Source organism: Procambarus clarkii, chromosome 15 (assembly GCF_040958095.1).
Source record: "Procambarus clarkii isolate CNS0578487 chromosome 15, FALCON_Pclarkii_2.0, whole genome shotgun sequence".
NCBI classification, from domain to species: Eukaryota; Metazoa; Arthropoda; class Malacostraca; order Decapoda; family Cambaridae; genus Procambarus; species Procambarus clarkii.
Window position 1 is genome coordinate 8,756,402 of NC_091164.1, and position 21,287 is coordinate 8,777,688.

The following is a 21,287-nucleotide window of genomic DNA, read 5'->3' on the forward strand; positions in this document are numbered from 1 at the left end:
TGTCACTTCAATTGCCTGTGAATCTATTTTGTGTGTCATTATCTCTCTCTCTCTCTCTCTCTCTCTCTCTCTCTCTCTCTCTCTCTCTCCACATTTTAACACTCTCTTTCCTTCTTTTTCTCCATGTGCAATTCTCTCTCCATCTCGACTAATGCCACTGATTACTTCTATCTAACTTACCATCTGTTTTTCTCCTTCCTTTACTTTCTCTCTCTCCCTCCCTCCGGCATCATTATGCTTTCTTATCAATCTCTTCTCATTGCTTTTGTCATTACTTCCTGTTCTTATCAAGCTCTTAATTCTTATTCGTCTTCTTCCTTTCCCATGTTTTAGCAAACGTCTCTCCTCCGATTATCTTTTACCCTGTCCCATTACGTGTTTAAATGTTACTCACATCTCTTTGAAATTAATTGCCGAATCAGCACTCAACTCGGGAAATATTTCTCATCAGCCATACATTCAACTTTCACATCTTTCCCACAAATCCTCCATTCCCCCATTCAACTCTAATTCCTATCTACCATTCACCTCATTTCCCATTAGACTCGTCTAACCATTCTATCAACCCATTATCGTAACGTCTCTATTCCATCCAACCACAGTTCACCCCTCCCACCATGCCAGTATTATGCCCCATCTTCCACTACGTGTATTCTCTGATGCTAACAATGTCTCTTGGGTTCTCCTGCAGGTGGGAGACGGTCCCAAGCACTCCCTAGGGAGAGGAGTGATGCCGGCTCTCAACCTGGCGGTTAAGCACGTTAATGAGCACCCTACAGTCCTCAGGAACTACAAGCTTCATGTCATCTGGAACGATACTCAGGTGAGATATACCTGTGTGTGAGTGTGGGGGGGGGGGGGGGGGGTTTAGCAGTGGGTAGGAACAATCATTTGGACTACAAATCGAGGACCATGACCAAATGAACTGAGGACCATGCCACGAAATGTCTAGGATTAGGACAAGACTAGTCAGCATCATGAAATGGCGGGTCAAGGGTCATCACGATACGACTAATATAATCATCTGGATGAAGACCATTAACAAGAGAGTGAATGTTCTACCTATCTGGTAGAGTTTTGCAACCACTGCTGTCGAACGCGTACGTGATGCTTTTTAACGCCATATATCCCGTTTGTCTTGATCGATACCCAAGTGCGAAGATTTTCGTGGTTATACCAGAGCAGAATAGGATTCACAAATCGCTATGCACAGTGAGGGTTTTCATTTATCAAAACTCTGACCGTTTTCGGTAGTTACAGCATGCTATGTAGTCATATACAGCATATATAACCTGTCAACCTGCTTCCTTGGCAGGATACAGTTGCAAAGCATTGACTGCTGATTTCCAGGTCAGAGGTCAACTCTTGACATGAAAAATTTCAGTTAAAATTTGATCTAATTAAATAAATCATCTAATAAAGTTTTAATTTATAAGACTTTATTAGCTACCTAGGGAGATATATGTAAGAGATATAATTACATATGGCATATATGTAACGAATGTGAGTGTCAATCAATCAATCTCTCTCTCCCCTGATTTTTTTTCTAATCAATCTCAAGAACCTCCGTATAATATCCTCTTCCTCCTCGACAGGACAATACCAAAAGAATCTCTCAATTACTCCAAAGGCGAGAGAAAAACGTCGTTCCATTTTTCCGCGCTTGCCGAAGTTTTTTACCAAAAATAAAGTGTGTGTGATTCTAAGAACGCAAATGGTATATATAACATTCCTCACCCACTCACATCCGAGAACTGGACGAAAAAGTACTTTGAACGGCATTTTTTACTCCCAGAGACGAAAAGGCTGCGTTTGCTTTCTGAACAATCTTGCCTGCTTTCGACTTTTGAAGGCTCTCTTATTTTGCATGCCTTTTTAAAATGCGTTTTCAAGGATTTTATTGATTTTTGAGGCTTACGAAAGATATTTTCTACGGGTCACCGAATTCTTTTTACATATTTTGTTTTCTAACTGAAAATAATTGCGGCTCAAGGTACTCTGAGCACTTTATGCAAAACAGCTCCACCGTTCATGACAACTTTCCAAACTGCAGAAATTCATCTCGTTATGACAGACATTTAAAGTTGCATTCTTAACATATTCAGTCCCTAAACAGACCATAGATATTGGGAAACCCAAGATAGCTCCCTGCACCAACCGTGAACCTCATATTGTATACATGAGCTTAATCCCATTAGAACCTAAAACTTAATAGACACAAAGACCTGAATACGTCGTATGTACCAGTTGTTTATGCAAATTTCGAAAAGCATGTATGTAATGAATCATGAAAATTACACGTATATAAAAGCTTAAATATGCCAAAATATGAAACCATCACTTGTGTTTGAAATGTTGAGATGTGCTCGTTAGAGAGAGAGAGAGATGCAAGTTGTACGAGTTATCTTACTCCTTGTTAAACTGTTACTTCCAGGTGAACATATAGGCATTAGGTTTCTGGTTCAAGAGATAAACGTCAGATTGTTGTGAATTGCAGCCCAGCCCCCGTCTGAATGCCAGCCACAACAGTCATCTGACTCCAAGGTACTTACTGCCAGCTTAACAGACAAATCGGATGTAAAGAAACGCGCCCAGACATCCTGCTGTGTCCGGAGCATCTTACGCAGGGACAACCGGTTGCTCGTCTACCTTCACTGTCCTGACACGTGCCATGGGTGCCACAGGTGCCATGGAGGACGCTGTAGTCTGTCGTGTCAAGCCCCTGTGTTTTAACACCAACTTAACTCTCTGAAAACTCTCCGTTTCTGCCTTACATCACGCCACAAATCCAGAGCAAAGTAACCGCATTTTAACGAAATACTTTGTAAATACGTGTTTCGTTTAATTACGGATTACGTATTAAGTAATCCATTTGAAACCTCGAACAATGTCATCGTTTCAGCTAAACTCGCAACATATTCATTACTGTGTAATAAACGAAATGACTGAGAACGTACATGTTATGGAAAGCGGAAACGAAATCTTCGTCCATTTAAAGTCAATTGTATAAATCACCAAGAATTACCATTAAATTCACCAACCACTTCGACTGGACAGTAGAACGACGCGGACTCCTTTCTTGCAGGCCGAAGTTCAGTCCCCCGACCATCCATGAGGTTGGGGGGCACCATTCCTTCCTTTTGTCCTATCCTAAATCCTTATCCTCATAAATGCGTTCTAGGTGCTAAATAGTCCTACTGGCTTATCGCTATCTACTAATAATTACCTTATTATCTATGTCATTAAAGTCAGAAAAGGTTAGGGTTATATACGAGCCAGTTCTCTGTGTCTAATTCCGTTCATTATGATAAAAGGGCAGAAATGGACGGGAGAGGGAGAGAAATTAGAGTGTAGAAGGGAGAGGGTAGGAGAGAGAATAAGCAAGGGGAAAGAAACCAAAATAGGAAGGACATAAATTGGGAAAGTGGAAACACGTAGAGAGGGGAAAGGGGCGGGTGGCAGTGAAAAGGTAGACTGAAGGAGAAGATAGCAATGAGAAATGGAAGAAAAGATTGGAAGCGTTATTTAGAAAAGGTCTCAGAACAAAAATAGAAAACGAGGTGAAAGGAGAAAGAAACGAAAAATTATGGAAATTGGGAAAAAAAACTTCCTAGAATGACATTAAAATTGTTTGAGAATATGACATTATTTAGAGATATTTACACTTAATTGTTAACTTTGCTATGTTTTAATATTCGCGTTGAGGGACGCTTTAAATTCTTAAAGGAGAGAGAGATGTTTGAGCTGTTCACCACAACTCAAGGCGCTCAGCCACCAACAGCTCCATACTAGTTGCACCATTCTCAATACCTTAATATCAGCTTCATCCTCTACCTAACCTGACTGTAACATTACAGTTTATTATATTGAAAAACTTATAACAGTAAAAGAAAGAAAGAAAGAAAGAAAGAAAGAAAGAAAGAAAAAAAAGAGAGAGAGATAGAGAGAGAGAGAGAGATAGAGATAGAGATAGAGATAGAGATAGAGATAGAGAGATAGAGAGATAGAGAGATAGAGAGAAAGAGAGAAAGAGAGAGAGAGAGAGAGAGAGAGAGAGAGAGAGAGAGAGAGAGAGAGAGAGAGAGAGAGAGAGAGAGAGAGAGAGAGAGAGAGAGAGAGAGAGAGAGAGAGAGAGAGAGAGAGAGAGAGAGAGAGAGAGAGAGAGAGAGAGAGAGAGAGAGAGAGAGAGAGAGAGAGAGAGAGAGAGAGAGAGAGAGAGAGAGAGAGAGAGAGAGAGAGAGAGAGAGAGAGAGAGAGAGAGGGGGGGGGGGGGGGGGGGGTGGTTGAGGGTGGGGGAGAGAACGTGTCTGCTACTGCAGTAGAATGTCGAGCTGGTATTTATATATTATTCATAACATAAATCCGTTCCCATAATAAACATAGAACACTAAGATCAATACCAAAGAATGAACCAAATAAAAGCAATTTTTTTGATCCTAGCATTTACACATTCTTACTTCTCCGTTCAGCTCTCATTGACACAATGGTGCTAAGTCCAGAGTTTTGTCTCACAACTAATGTTTCCTGATAAATTGTACCCGCCATCCCCAGTTCCAGTACTTTATTGTACATGCCCCCTCAAGATGAACATTTTAATTGGGTTTTGCCACATGGTCATTCAACTTGTGTACTAATCTGCTTTTGGTATTTTCCCCACTAGTATCTTGTACGTCGTGATTATGGTCTCTTTCTGCTCAAGTGGACTTATTTTGAAGGTCTCATGGTTGGCGTGTTCTGACACGGCTCATTCAACATATATCAGGGTCGTGTCTCGTTGTATATCTATGGACTATTTTAGTGTGCTCTCCTAGAGATACCATCCTAAAAGTGCTTGCAGGGTCGAGTATCGGCTCTTAGCTCCCGCCTGTCGAACATTAATAGTTTATGAAATGAACCCATTTTCACGTCATTCTTTTTATTAAACTTTTGCAAATTTTGGAAATATTCCTTAAAACTGTACTGAATGGAATGCAGTGTAATTGAAGATTGATTTTCCTTGCTTAAGTTTGTGTACAGTTGTTTGCGCGCGCGCGAATGCAGTCATGCATACCAAGGTTTGTCAGTGATCGATTTCACCCGGGACTTTGCTCCCACAAATAAGGAGAATGCAACAGACTATGCTTACTGACGCACAACGTTTTGTCAACCAGTTCCTTGTCTACCAAGTCCATACGCTATTGCATTAAATTATGTATTACTGACGTATTGCCTGAAACTCTTCACATTCCAGGTACACACACACCAGTCTCGCCAGTGGCCTGGAAGAGGGGCAGACAAGCGTCAGATCAGGCCCGGTGATCTCGTGTCACTATAAACAAGATGATCGCGATTATATCCGGATTGGGGAACGGTTTGGCGCTGTCAGATTCGCCCCGTCTCATTGTGTGTGTGTGGGGTGAGGGGAGGGAGGGGTGTTGGGGGGGAGGGGAAGAGGTACGATGTTTGTGTGTGTGTAGGGAGGAGGAAATATGGTGTTTGTTGGGGTGGGGAGGAGGAGAGACACGATGTGTGTGTTTGGGAGGGGAATCTGGATTTACCGAGCTGGTCTCTCTATCCACCACTTCCCCTTCCTCTCTCTCTCCCTCTCTCTCTCCCTCTCTCTCTCCCTCCCTCCCTCCCTCCCTCCCTCTCTCCCTCACTCTCTCCCTCACTCTCTCCCTCACTCTCTCCCTCACTCTCTCCCTCACTCTCTCCCTCACTCTCTCCCTCACTCTCTCCCTCACTCTCTCCCTCTCACTCTCCCTCTCACTCTCCCTCACTCTCACTCTCCCTCACTCTCTCCCTCCCTCACTCTCTCCCTCCCTCACTCTCTCCCTCCCTCACTCTCTCCCTCCCTCACTCTCTCCCTCCCTCACTCTCTCCCTCCCTCACTCTCTCCCTCCCTCACTCTCTCCCTCCCTCACTCTCTCCCTCCCTCACTCTCTCCCTCCCTCACTCTCTCCCTCCCTCACTCTCTCCCTCCCTCACTCTCTCCCTTCCTCACTCTCTCCCTCCCTCACTCTCTCCCTCCCTCACTCTCTCCCTCCCTCACTCTCTCCCTCCCTCCCTCCCTCCCTCCCTCCCTCCCTCCCTCCCTCCCTCCCTCCCTCCCTCCCTCCCTCCCTCTCTCTCCAAACTTCATCAAACTTCCACTTTCCACGAATTTCCGGTGTTTGGTTAGGTCTTATTTTTCTTCCTCACTGTGTTTCTCTCTTCTTCAGAAAGCTCTCCCATCTCCTCTTTTCACCTCTCTCTCTCTCTCTCTCTCTCTCTCTCTCTCTCTCTCTCTCTCTCTCTCTCTCTCTCTCCTTTGTATTCCTCTTTCATATTTCCAAACATTTGTCTCTCCCCACTAACATACACACCTCCTTTCCCTTCTTATCTGCCGTCTCTCTCCCTTCCCTCTTTCACCACTTTCTCTTCATCCATTTAACCATGTTTATGCAGGACGAACGCGGGTCTTTCTCCACCCCTCTCCCTTCCTCTCCCTTCCTCTCCCCTCTGTCCCAATCAACCCTCCCCTCCCCCCCCCCCCCCCCACTCTCCCCGCTCTGCTAATCATCACCTTCCGTCGTGAGTGACATTTAATAGCTTACGTGAATCTTGGGGGGAAAAACTGATTTTATTTTTTTATTTCGCGAGCTCGGAAATAATTGAATAGGGAGGACATGTGGTTCGAACACTATCACCCTATTTACTGTCCACCTAAAATTGGGCAGTTGAGCAGTTCATCCATAGTTGAACTATTGACCCTTCCCTGGCATGCCTTTGCCCAACTATTGTCCAACTCCCATGTACCTATTTACTGTTAGGTGAACAGAGGAATTAGGTAAAAGATGATCACAAAGGCATTAGGAGAGAACGAAGACGACTGTGGATAGAAACTCGAGCAATCCTTTGCTTCTCGACTTCTTGTCTAATTCTTCCATTCCACCGTTCTCTCTCCTTATTTCATCTCTCTCTCTCTCTCTCTCGTTACCTTGTCTGAGAAACTCGTTCCATCCTTGAAAGGTTATGAGAGAAGTTCCTTTTTTATTGCCGTGATTGACCGCGTGATTTTTTCCGTATTCAAGGAAATGGAAATTTGCGTGTCAAGTTGGTTATTGTTTTGCGTTTGTGTTTGTGCGTGTGTGTGTGTGCATGCACACGAGTGTGCGTGCTTGAACGTGTGTAACAGGTTCCGGTCTACATATGCATCTCAATGCAAATTTCTAAAAGCTTTCCAAAACGACAACTGCCACTTTAAATCGTATTAATCTATCAATCCTCCTTAGGATCCTAGATGTCGTGATCATGTCTCCCCCTCTTATTGTTCTCCGCCACTCCTTTCCCCCTACCCCCCCCCCTCCTTCTTCCATCAGATCCAATCCTGGCTAAGTCCCTCCCCTCTTTCCATCCATATCTCCCCCCCCCAATCCTTCAATCCTCCATCCCCCTCCTCTCTCCACTCCATCGTTCTCCCTCCCACCCTCCCGTGACCTCTGACCTCGTTTGATCCAGCCCGTTCATACTTCAGGAGTTAATTTGGCCTTATCGGGTACTATTAAACTGCGCTGATGGTGCGGGGCGCAGTTACGCCAGGCGGTAGAGCGCCACTTGTCCGGAGAAGTTAATAGTCTCTCAGCAGCCCGTGTTGGGGCGGATTGTACACGGTGCTGATGTGGATGTGTGAGAGGGGGAGGGAGGGGGAAGAGAGGGAGAGGGGAGAGAGAGGGAAGGGAGGGAGAGGGAAGGGAGGGAGAGGGAAGGGAGGGAGGGGAAGGGAGAGGGAAGGAGGATGAGGGGTGGGAGAGAAGAGGGAGGGAGGGAGGGAGGGAGGGAGGGAGGGAGGAGAGAGAGGGAGGAAGAGAAGATTGAGAAAGGGAGAGAGAGGCAGAATTAAAGGGCGGAATCAAAATAGTAGGGAGGGAGAGAATGAAAAGGCAAGCTTGAAACAGAGACAGGAACAGAATGAATGAGGAAATGTACGAGGGAAGATGAGAGGATGTTGAGAAGGGATAGAAAGAGGAAGGGAAAGAGGGATAGTGGGAAGGAAGGATTTGAAGATGAAGGAATGAAAAATGAGAGAAGATGAAGGGATAGATGGAGGTATGGAAGGAGAAATGAAGGGACGAATGGGAGATGAAGGGAGGGGGAGATGAAGAGAGGGAAGATGAAGGGAGGGAAGAAGTGAGGGAAGAGAGATGGAGGAACAAACATTAATGGAAAATCCACACAATTACATTCTTCATTAAATGCTTCCTTCAAATGGGTCATCCCTTATTTCTCCACGAGCGTAATAGGCACACACACACACTCGCTCACGGCTTCGATTCCCGGCCAACTCAGAAACAAATCTCCACAGTTTCTTTCACCTGATGCACCTGTTGACCCAGCAGTAGATAGGCACCTGGGTGTTATGAGTGTTAGATCACTCACCCGGGACACGCACCTTGCCTCATTCCCTCACCCGTTTCCTCCTCCTAATATAACAACAACAATCTTTCCCCTTCCTATGAGAAATATGTGTGAAAAAAGTGAGAAGCAAGGGAGAGAAAACCTCATCCTGAGGAATGGAGAGAAATGGAGTTTGTAAGTTTAATGGAAGGGGTAAAAATGGAAACGGACTGGAACAGAAAGGGACAGAAATGTAACGAAATATAGAGGAACTAAACTGAGAAATGGGAGATTCGAGAAGAGGGAGAGAAACATTTGAGGAAGATGGCAAGAGATACAAGGTGAGAGATAACAGATAATTTTCCAGGTGAGATATGTTGAGAGAGAATGGAGACTTAAGAGGCGAGAGATCAGAGAGAGAGAGAGAGAGAGAGAGAGAGAGAGAGAGAGAGAGAGAGAGAGAGAGAGAGAAAAGAGAGAGAGAGAGAGAGAAAAGAGAGAGAGAGAGAGAAAAGAGAGAGAGAGAGAAAAGAGAGATGATTAGAGAAGCAGATTTCTTACGAGAAGAAACATTAAAGATTAGAAAGAAATTAGAACCTGAATAAAAAAAATATATAATGTGCAAGAATAAGAAACAGGTGATAAGAAAGAGACAAAGAAGTACACGAGATAATGTGATAAAACAACAGACAAATTTATGTTCCATTCCACCGATATATAAACTTTACAAATCTGCAATCATTTAACAATTTATAATCCACGTCAAACTTCCGACTATTGCACACAGTTACACGTCTTGCAACAACGACATTTCCCCTAAAACAATTCCGGAAAATGCTACATTACTTACAAAATCTACAATCACTGGGAAACCTACAATCGCTGGACAATTTTATATCGCAGGAAAACCTACGAGTACGGGCCGTGGGCAGAACATCAAAGACTAGCAAATAGATGGGAGGGGGAGAACATGATGTAAAAGGGAGAGGGGAAGGGTGGGGAGGACAGGTGGAATGAAAGAAGTGGGAGGCAAGAGGAAGAAGGAGAGAAGATGTGAGAGAGAGAGAGGAATGACTGGGAGATGCGAGAGGAGGAGAACAGGACCCGGCATTCCGGAAATTGAACGTGTTAATTCTAACGTGCTATTGTTGCGATGGGAAGTTATGGAAGTGTTTCCCAGACGGTTATATCTCTATCTCTATCTCTATATCTCTCTCTCTCTCTCTCTCTCTCTCTCTCTCTCTCTCTCTCTCTCTCTGTCTCTGTCTCTCTCTCTCTCTCTCTCTCTCAGAAAAGCCACATCTCTCAAGAGTAACTTATTGCTAAAGATTCAACCAACTCTGCTGACTGGATTACATGTAATTCCATTAATATGAAGACCATTTCTGGAAATATACATGAATGGCTGTGTCCTGCTCTGTTAAAAATACCTTTCTATGTACAATATTACCACAGGACTTTATAACTAAAACGTATATAATTTATTTGAAGCATATAATCATGCAATATGTGATATTATGTCAGGTTTAATGTATTATTCATTCTTTGTCAATACATGACCTGATATTGAGTTAGAGATACAACTTCCCCTGAGATTAAAGCCCGATGTATACACGCCTTTGTCTCTATCTTTCGCAGATTTATTAATACACGAATATGCTCGGAATTGTTTCCTGTTGTACTCGTTTAATTATACATCTAAACATACACACTATATTACCCGTATCTATACAATAACTGGTGTATTTGTTTAAGGTTGGAGGCTAGATGCTTGGGTGCTAGCCACACCCAACTTTGTAGGGTGAATGGTAGGGGAGTGGTTGATCAGTATAGGTGGGTAGGGATTGGCTCCATTGTTCCCAATGAAAAGTCGTTGGCTCCCATGGCAACCTGTATGAAATCAGTGACGGAAAGTGCTTATCAGTGCCTAGAATTTCATCATGGCGGTGTCAACCCGGTGACCAGATCAATCCCAAACATCATGCATGTTCTTCTAGGGATGATTAATCTATTTAAGGTAATTATAGTCTAAGGAATTATGAAACGACGGTCAGATGAATACGAAGTGTCATGGACAAGAAATTAACTTATGTTGTTGACCAGACCACACACTAGAAAGTAAAGGGACGACGACGTTTCGGTCCGTCCTGCACCATTCACAATCGACTTGAGAATGGTCCAGGACGGACCGAAACGTCGTCGTCCCTTCACTTTCTAGTGTGTGGTCTGGTCAACATACTTCAGCCACGTTATTGTAACAGATGTTTACTGGATTGCAAGTGACAAAAAAAAACTCCTTCGCAGAACTGAAGCAGCGGGGTAGAAATAGCCTAAGCTACTCTATCCCTTTGAGATGTATATATTGCTTATCTCAATAAACATACTTGAACTTGAAGCAGCGCTCGAACAGGAAACTGATGACTGAGAAGGTCGTTGGGTTTACCCGTCCAGTTTATCACCCAACTCAATTAGGAACTTGAGTGCGTCTTTCACCCTAGAGCCCACTTGCTCCGACGAGCATATTGGGAAAAAGCTGAACGAATGTTCGATGCCCTTGTAGTTGATGGACTTTCGGGATAGCTTAAAGGGGTGAACAGCAGCAACAGCAGCAGCGGCGAGCATCAATACACTTATTTATGTACTTTGGCGAATTGAAATGTTTGAAGCAAATATTTTTTTAGGGGGGAATATACTGAAATTGTATAATTGGTATATACTGGCAATGCATTATAATGTTTTTGTGATGGAGAAACTTAATATTAGGAGTCTTAATGAGACTTAATATCTGAGCCTTGGAGTCTTGTAAGGTCAGTCTGTTGCAGCTGTGGAACATATTCAATCTTGTAACCTCACTCTTCAAACAAATTAATTAAAATGTTAATGCAGGTACGGATCTTCAAGTGATTGTGATTGTTGGTATTAGAGACGTGTTCTTGAGGATATACCTTCGCTATAGACCAGAACGTTTCATGTTTTGTCATTTTAATCAACATTCCTGTGCTCGCTCGTTCTCTCTCGCTCTCTCTCTCTTCCCCTTCGCTCCTGCCTCTATATCTCTACATTAATCATTCCTTCTTACCCCCTCCCTACCTCTCCACCTGCGTTTCCCTCCTATTCCGCACCTCTCCTATTCCTTTTCCCTTTGCTGCTTCATGCCCCTGTTCTTCTCTTGTTCGTTTCTCTTCTTCGCCTCTTCTCTTCCTGCTCTGCACCCCACTACTATCAGCAAGAGATTGGGTCTCTGACTCAAGTTAGACACTACCTGCGTCTCCTAAATTGTGATCTCTAAATGAACGCGCCCCGGAGAACGAGTTATAGACAGAACGTTTTATTTTCAGCTGTCCTGGGAATCTGAAACGTTTTGGGATGTTTTGGCGGGAAAGAAATATGTTTCAATTCGTGTTTCGATACTCTTAAAGTTTCTTCCAGAGGAAGGATATTATGTGGCAGTGTGTGTGCGTGTACTCTCATCTATTTGTGCTTTCTGGGTTGAGCTCTGGCTCTTTGGTCCCGCCTCGCAACTGTCAAACAGTCAAAAAATTATTATTATTATATATATATATATATCCAGTAAAATGTAAGTTTATTTACCTACAGCCTAAAACACCCACCCACCCACCCACCCACACACACACACTGTGTGTGTGTGGTTTCAGAAATGCGTATCATCAGTCCTAAAAGGAATTCGTGTGTTAATGTGTGAGAATTTATCTAAACAAAAATATTAACAATATTATTCGGTTTGATTAACATCTGTCAAAAAAAAGGGTCGGTCAATATATAATTTTATTACGTATAATCTTCTTGAGACTTCATCAAGGTGTCCATCCTCCTGCCATGGGGCGACAAGGGGTCGCTGAATCATAAGAGCTGAAACTTAAATTAAGGACTGTGTAGAAAACACAGCGGTCTGTACAAGACAAAAGTCTATAACCAAACTCGTTCGTGTCTCAACCAAGACTGATCTGCTCTGTCGACATCACTACTCACTGTCGAGGATATGAGATTGATTTGATTGATAAAGATTAAGCCACCCAAGAGGTGGCACGGGCATGAATAGCCCGTAACGGATATGAGATATTATACTGCTTTATGAAGCTAGGAGAGCTGGCTGGGAAGGTGGGTTGATGGTTAGATTTTTTTTGTATCTCACCAAAAGCTTCTCTCGCACTCTGCAATCTCTCCTTCACTGCCCAACCAGTACTCTCCTCTCCCTCCCTTCCTTCCTTTCTCCCATAGCTCTTTCTCTCTCTCCCCCATGCAGCCATTAACCCATTAACCTCAGATATAAACAACTAATGGAACGAAATACAACCTCACACTTTATATTATTTAGTTTTGCCTCTTGAAATATATCGAAGCCTTAATAGACACCTTGGAATTAACCCTCTTACACTTCTTACTCAGTTTCTCGCTTCCTTCTCTTATCCATCTCCTCCAACTCCCTTTTACTTCTTTTCCCTTTCTTCTTCCCTACGCTTCTGCCTCCCCGTCCGTCCCTCGTTGTTCACAACTGACGTTCTCATGATCTGAAATATTTGAACCATTTCGTCTTGGCTATTTCCAGTTTGCTTCTGACGTTGGTGGTTTGTGGTTGTGGTGGGTTGGGGTGGTGGTGGGGGGTTGGGGTTGGTGGTGGGGGGGGTTGGGGTGGGGGGTTGGGGTTGGTGGTGGGGGGGGGTTGGGGTGGGGGGTTGGGGTGGGGGGTTGGGGTGGGGGGTTGGGGTGGGGGGTGGTGGTGGGGGGTTGTAGTGGGGGGTTGTGGTGGGGGGTTGTGGTGGGGGGTTGTGGTGGGGGGTTGTGGTGAGGGGTTGTGGTGGGGGGTTGGGGTGGGGGGTTGGGGTGGGGGGTTGGGGTGGGGGGTTGGGGTGGGGGGTAGGGGTGGGGGGTTAGGGTTGGGGGTTGAGGTGGGGGGTTGTGGTGGTGGTGGTGAGTTGTGGTGGTGGTGAGTTGTGGTGGTGGTGAGTTGTGGTGGTGGTGAGTTGTGGTGGTGGTGAGTTGTGGTGGTGGTGAGTTGTGGTGGTGGTGAGTTGTGGTGGTGGTGAGTTGTGGTGGTGGTGAGTTGTGGTGGTGGTGAGTTGTGGTGGTGGTGAGTTGTGGTGGTGGTGAGTTGTGGTGGTGGTGAGTTGTGGTGGTGGTGAGTTGTGGTGGTGGTGAGTTGTGGTGGGGGGTTGTGGTGGGGGGTTGTGGTGGTGGGTTGTGGTGGTGGGTTGTGGTGGTGGGTTGTGGTGGTGGGTTGTGGTGGTGGGTTGTGGTGAGGGGGGGTTGTGGTGGGGGGGGGTTGTGGTGGGGGGGGGTTGTGGTGGTGAGGGGGGTTGTGGTGAGGGGGGGTTGTGGTGGGGGGGTTGTGGTGAGGGGGGGTTGTGGTGAGGGGGGGTTGTGGTACTTTTCCAACCATAGCTTGTGGCTGGACAAGTACACAAGTTGTCCATCTTTGACCACATTTCTGTCCTTGTCCATTTTGTTCATTCCCTTCAGTATCTTGTATGCTGTAATCATATCCCCTTTGCTTTTTATATTCTCTAGAGTTGTGATACTTCTCACTGTTCTGGCAGATAATCATGTGAACCCCCTCTCTTTGTATGTGTCTTTTTGTCCTTTTCTCTCTCTCTCTCCTTCCTCTTTTCCTCTATTTCTCCTTCACACTCTCTCTACCCTCATTAAACACTTACGCAAAAAAGATAAGAAAGAATGGAAGTGTGTATCATGCAAATATAAACAAGTGTGTATCATGCAAATATAAACAAAACTAAGGAAAATAATCAAAACAAATAAGAAAAACACGGAATTCGCATCATTCACAAAAATTACGATACATCAGCTTAATTTGCTTGTAAACATAGCATCTTTGACTGGTGTTTGGGGCTGAGAATACTGACTAGCTTCTCTAATTAGGAAATACACGAATCATTCTTTTGAAGGCTTAAAACGCTGTTTGCGCGGAACTCCACAACTTTTCGTATTAAATGTAAGGTTTCAGAAGGTTGATTTAATTTCCAGTTATATTTGGCTTCGTACCTGCGATAGAAAATTGGGGGGGGGGGGGAGAGGGAGGGAAAGAGAGAGGGAAAGAGAGAGAGAGAGAGGGAGAGGAGAGAGAAAAGACGGAAAGCAATGGAATGACATTCAACTAGTCACTTAGCCACAGCAACAAAATGGCTTCGACACGAAGATAGGGCCAAACTGAAAACAAACTAAAACAAAGAAACAAAGAAACAACCAAACAAGCTACAAAGCCACAACAAACGTCGTAAATACACAAACAAGAACAAAATTATATTTTGTTGTTTATGTGGGCAATTAAACCAAAGAACCAAACAACAATCCCGAATAATAACGTCGGTCATTAAGTCGAATTACAGGGAAAACCAAGCAGGTAATTTGATCTCCAAGAATCATAAAGGAAAGGAATGAAGAGGAAGAATGATTGCAAAGGGACAGAGGAAGATGGAAGAGGAAGATGGAAGAGAGGGTAAAGAGAACATACACACTGAATAGCAATAACGTGAGACGTGTATCTATGTGAAAATCTTTGGATCAGGACGGAGGGGGGAGGGGAGGGATTGATGCAGCATCCGAGGTAACCCCAGATGCGCTGGGAGATGAAGGGAATGAGGATGTAATGTAGGCGAGGGGAATATAATGGAGAATGGGAGGGAATGTGATGGGTAGGGAGGGTAAGTTAAGGTAGAGAAAGGTAAGGAAGGGCAAAGGAAGAGATGGGTATACGAGGGTAAGAATATGGGGTGAAAGATGATAGTTAGTTGTTAATTTGTCACCAGTGATAGTGGTAATTAGAGGGTAGTTAAAATATCCGATTTGACAGAGAGAGAGAGAGAGAGAGAGAGAGAGAGAGATAGAGATAAGGGGGGGGAATACTATGTACCAGTAGATGAAATAACATTATAAACCCAAAATACAGTGAAGTCATGATACTCTACCATCATTAATCCCTCACAGTTGTCCCCCCCCCCTTCCCCCCCCTCATTCTCTCCCCTCTCCCTTAATTTACTCTACAGTTCTTATCTCGTCCCCCCTCTCTCTTCCTCTCGCCTTCTCCCTTTTCTTCCCGACGTTCGCCATCTTCTCACCACCCAACTCTCTCTCCTGGAAGCTCCTGGCCATACCCTCTGATAATATTTTCCCCAGGATGACAGTAAGTATGTGAGAGAGTGTAACATCAAGCCACCTTCGCCCATCCTGGTAATAACAATGCATTTCCTACAGGGAGGGGGATGCGCTTTTGAACACTTTTTGGGAGGGATTTTTTGGTGTTCCGCTTTTGTATAGAGTCCAGTTTTGTGTGTGTTCACTTTTTGTTAGGAGATGGAGGGTTAGGATAAAGTTTCTCCTCGTTTTCTTTTTCTCGTTAATACCTGGTTTGTGTTTTTTCTGTGTGTTTTATACGTTATTTGTCGTTAATCTCTGCCACTTGTATCTGCCCCTATGTTTGGTCGATCGCTATATACACCGTTTATTATTAAATTTCATTTCCACCTATTCCTTTTTTGTTTTTGTTTCCCTAGGAACGACAGAAATAAAATATCAATAAACTCCATCTTTAAAAAAGAGGAAAAGGTTAAAGTAACTTTACCTTTCACAACGCTATTCATCCCAAGACAGTCATAGATCCTTTGTAGATTCTCTCTCTCTCTCTCTCTCACACACACTCTCTCTCACACTCTCTCCCTCTCACTCTCTCTCTCTCACACTCTCTCCCTCTCCCTCCCTCCTACGAGAGGGAGAGAAACACTTTGGTAACTTGTTGCATTATATCAAAAAACTCTACCAACTTCTACTAGATTAGCCTCCAATTTTTTTTTAATCCCAGGAGAAGCGATAAGCTCATTTACCTTCAGAATCATTTGTCCGATTTTTTTTCCCCCAAGAAAAACGACGAACTTTCCTACTCATTTTTCTTTCATGATTCTTATCTTTTTCCCAGGAGACAAGAGGAGCTTTCCACGCTCCATTTCTTTTCAAGGACAGACAGACGAGGAGTCTATTTCTGTTTTGTTGAAGTCTATCCTGGATTTAATTGTTTCTCTTTTGTTTGGGCCTAGGAGAGACTAGGTTTAATTTAAATTAATTGCAATTTGATAGTTAAGTTTAGAAGATAGGAATACTTTAATATGCATTATTGGAAACTAACGTAGTTGAACAGTGCGCTCGTTGAACGCTGGTGTTATTGCACATTAATCCTGTTGATCACTGACATTACTCAAGATTGATCCCATTAAATACCGAGGTTATTGAACAAATATTCCGCTGAATACGGACGTAATTGAAAAAAAAATCATGAACAGTAATTACAGATAATTTCAACCAATTACCATTCACATTACTAACGCCATATGTTAATTACCTATGTCGTCTGTATATCTATGTATATGTGTGTGTATCTCTATCTCTCTCTATCTCTCTCTCTCTCTCTCTCTCTGTATACATTTTGGCTATGTTTATTTTCCGTTCTCTCCTGCACCTCTCTCATCGCTCTCTACCGTCTCTCACCCCTCTATACGCCCCTCTCACCTCTCCCCTTCTCTTTTTTCCCCCCTCTCTCCTCGCCTCTTCCTTGCCAATCTCCAAGTCTCTCTCTCTCACTCTTTCTACTACCTCCCCGAGTCCCAAGGGTAACACTTTATTGCCTCGGTGTCCTCAGTTATTCCCGGGTCACTCCCACGGCCGAGAGGCAGAGACAGGCGAGAGGAAACAGAAAACAGAGACCAGAGAGGACAGAGAACAGAGAGAGAGACCAGAGAGAGAGACCAGAGAGAACAGAGAAAGAGAGAACAGAGAAAGAGAGAACAGAGAAAGAGAGAACAGAGAAAGAGAGAGACCAGAGAGAACAGAGAACAGAGAGACCAGAGAGAACAGAGAACAGAGAGACCAGAGAGAACAGAGAACAGAGAGAGAGGACAGAACAGGAGAGACAGGCGAGAGGAAACAGAAAACAGAGACCAGAGAGGACAGAGAACAGAGAGAGAGACCAGAGAGAGAGACCAGAGAGAACAGAGAAAGAGAGAACAGAGAAAGAGAGAACAGAGAAAGAGAACAGAGAAAGAGAGAGACCAGAGAGAACAGAGAACAGAGAGACCAGAGAGAACAGAGAACAGAGAGACCAGAGAGAACAGAGAACAGAGAGAGAGGACAGAACAGGAGAGACAGGCGAGAGGAAACAGAAAACATAGAGCAGGGGGGAGGACAGAGAACAGAGAGACCAGAGAGAACAGAAAGACCAGAGAGGACAGAGAACAGTACAGAGAACAAATAGAAAACAGAACTGATACAACAGAGGAGAAACCAACAGGAGTAACAATTAACGGTAAACGGTATAAACTAGCAAGAATGAGAGAAGAGAGAGGTAAATAACTTCCTCGTCTGAGATAACGAACTGGAGAGAAAGAACAGAACTGAAAGGAACAGAAGGGAAGGGGAGAAAGTACAAGAGGATGAGGAATAAAAAAAAGGAGCAACATTTGAAAAAAAAGAACAGGGAAAATAGAACAGAAAAATAAGAGTAGCAGCCATTGAAGAACATGGATACAACACGAGTAGTAGATGAAGTAGAAAGTAGGAGTAGATAAAGAATAGAATGGAAGGAATAGAATACGAGGAGAGGCAGAGAAAGATATATATATATATATATATATATATATATATATATATATATATATATATATATATATATATATATATATATATATATACAGGTAGGGAGCTGAATGAAGGGAATCCTTGATAAATGAAAAAGGGGACGTAGAAAGAAGAGAAGGAAGAGGCGTGTGGAAGAAAGAAGTGAAGGAAGAAGCGTGTGGAAGAAAGAACTCGCCAAAGTTTAAAGAGATTATTGTAGAGGAAAGTAGGTAAATATGTCTGGAAAGTCTGGAAAGAGGTAGAGGAGAAAAGAGGTTGTAAAGGAGTTAAAAACGAGCAAGTAAAGAGGTAGAGAAGTAGGAGAAAGAAGGAGAGAGGAAGAGGATATACAGAATCAAATAATCAGAGTAAATCTCTACAATAAAAAAAATTAGAAACCTATAAAACACACACCCTTAAAAATACAATTTTCCTTATAACAGTGTTCAAAATGTGTCTAATCTCAAAGAAAATAGAAGCAAAATTGTCATTCAAGCTTAAGGTGCAAAATTTCTTTTTCTTTCATTTCTTTCCCGGTTTTCTTCTCTGTGACTTGAGAGGACTCGGCAGGCGGCATCTCGTCCATTGATCCTGGCGTTGGCTTGGTGGTGAGAAGGAGGGTGTAACTTATTCATAGCCTGCCGTGACTGACTCTCTAGCGTGAGGAGTCGAAGCCTGTGTCGGGGAGACGGTAAGGAATCGGACGGTGGGATAAACAGGTTTCGTCTCTTCCGCGAGAGCGACACGGCAGCCCTCACCACGTGATTAACAAGGTTGTAGAAGCTTGATAATAGTGCAACAATGTGGGTGTATACAAGGGATGTTCACCGCCCGGGTGGTTCACTGTTATCTGTTAACTGCACTAATATCTAACGAATCAATTAAATAATCATCAGGAACTAACCAACTAGCAATTTCAAGATCCAACCAGCTACCAACATCAGGAAACAGCCAACCAGCAACCATTCACCGCCACTATCATCACCACACCATCAACAAACCACAACTAACCACCAACCAACACAAACATATGAATAACACCTAATTTGGTAAGAGAAATCATCATGCATAATACAGTTTCCTGAATAATGAGGCAATAATGCAAATTTCCAATGCCAGATTTCGATATTGAAATGCCATCTGCGCATTTCCAAACATGTTTAATTCATTTTATGTCGTCTAACAATGCGCATAATTTATTGTTTGCTCGTGGTAATTCGTTCACTATTTTGAGGAGATAGGCGGAGGTTGTATTACATACGAGAGGATATGACAATTACCGTCAGTAATGTCCCTCATTTATGTGTACGTTTGAATGCTAATAATTATACACGTGTGTAATTGCCTAAGTGTAGTTACAGGGTGATAGCTAAGCTCGTGGTGTCCCGTCTTCCCAGGACTCTTTGTCGTATAACGCTTTGATACTACTGACGGTTTTAGCCTCCTCCACCTTCTCACTTAACTTGTTCCAACCGTCTACCACTCTGCATATGAAAACTTTCTAATATTTCTTCGGCACCTTTGTTTCCTTAGCTTGAATCTGTATCGTCTTGTTCTTGAAGTTGCCGGTTTCAGGAATTATTCTTTGTCAATCTGGTCGATTCCTTTTATTATTTTGTATGTGGTGATCATATCAACACTTGGTCTCAGTTCAACATAGCTCTGATCTGAAGACTCCAGAAAACAATAGCTAATCTACCAGTCACTGTGGAAAATAATCACGATAATCTACTCCAACACTGCTCCAGCTGGAGGATAATCTATTCCAACACTGCTCCAGCTGGAGGATAATCTACTACAACACTGCTCCAGCTTGAGGATAATCTACTCCAACACTGCTCCAGCTTGAGGATAATCTACTCCAACACTGCTCCAGCTGGAGGATAATCTACTCCAACACTGCTCCAGCTGGAGGATAATCTACTCCAACACTGCTCCAGCTGGAGGATAATCTGCTCCAACACTGCTCCAGCTGGAGGATAATCTACTCCAACACTGCTCCAGCTTGAGGATAATCTACTCCAACACTGCTCCAGCTGGAGGATAATCTACTCCAACACTGCTCCAGCTGGAGGATAATCTACTCCAACACTGCTCCAGCTGGAGGATAATCTACTTCAACACTGCTCCAGCTGGAGGATAATCTACTCCAACACTGCTCCAGCTGGAGGATAATCTACTTCAACACTGCTCCAGCTGGAGGATAATCTACTCCAACACTGCTCCAGCTGAACGTAAACATTGTAGACGGTTGTTGTCATAAATAAAGGAACTCGCGTATCGACAAATTTACCCTTAAAAAGCCCCCGTGATTAAAAACAAAAAAGTTACAGAAACAACTTTAATCGCGCATGACAAGTGAAGCACTTTACAGGTTTACAAAAAAACAAAGTCCAGCTTATCAGAGATGGGGTTCACGTTTTCAGACACACACACTGAGCCCAATAGGCTCAGAAGTCTGGGGCCAGATTCACGAAGCAGTTAAGCAAGCACTTACTAACCTGAAGATCTTTTCACAATCTTTGGCGGCTTTGTTTACAATTATTAAACAGTTAATGAGCTCCGACGCACAAGGAGGCTGTTTATAACAATAACAACAGTTGATTGGGGAGTTTTCATGCTTGTAAACTGTTTAATATATGTAACCAAAGCCGTCAAAGATTGAAGAAAGATGTACACGTTCGTAAGTACTTACGTAACTGCTTCGTGAATCTGGCTAATGGCCCCTGAGCACCAGTTGAGTGACAGTAGCGAGGTGGGACTAAAGAGCCGAAGCTCAACCCCCACAAGCACAACTAAGGCGAGAACAAATCTTAGTGTCACTTTAATTAAACACGGACTATATTGCTATTAATAAAATGGCGAATTCCTATTAATAAAATGGCGAATTTCTATTAATAAAATGGCGAATTGCTAGACTAGTTGAGAAGTGTGATGAACGAGGCAACAGACTGTTCTTGACATAAATAAAAGAGCTCTCGTATTATCATGTAGAGGTGTGAGGTCTTTGATGTAACGACGCACCTCTTCAAGGTAACAACTTGTTTGATCAGAATATTATATAAATATTCATATAAATCCAATTATCATCCTCATTTGATAAGTATATAAATCCTCATATAAATAATGTATTCCCTGACAGTCTTCATGCTGATTGTGGGTAAGTATGACCCTCTGATAACGGTTATAGTGGACTGTGGTTTATAACATAAATAATGTGAATGTGTATAACAAATAAATAATATATTAATGGTGAGGGAAGTGAATATGTTCCTGTATAAATATTAAGTGCTGAA

The 21,287-nt window shown here is 43.3% G+C and overlaps 2 protein-coding genes across 9 annotated transcripts in view; one reads left to right on the plus strand and one right to left on the minus strand.

Annotated features, from left to right (window-relative positions):
* Positions 1–21,287, plus strand: part of LOC123759100 (gamma-aminobutyric acid type B receptor subunit 2) — a 331,390-nt gene that overhangs the window by 127,410 nt on the left and 182,693 nt on the right. Inside the window, 1 exon segment of the mRNA XM_069324947.1 lies at positions 692–823. Coding sequence (XP_069181048.1) covers positions 692–823 — 132 coding nt within the window.
* LOC138364892 (uncharacterized) overlaps positions 1–21,287 on the minus strand; it is a 425,505-nt gene that overhangs the window by 66,928 nt on the left and 337,290 nt on the right. The gene's annotated exons all lie outside the window — the stretch shown is intronic.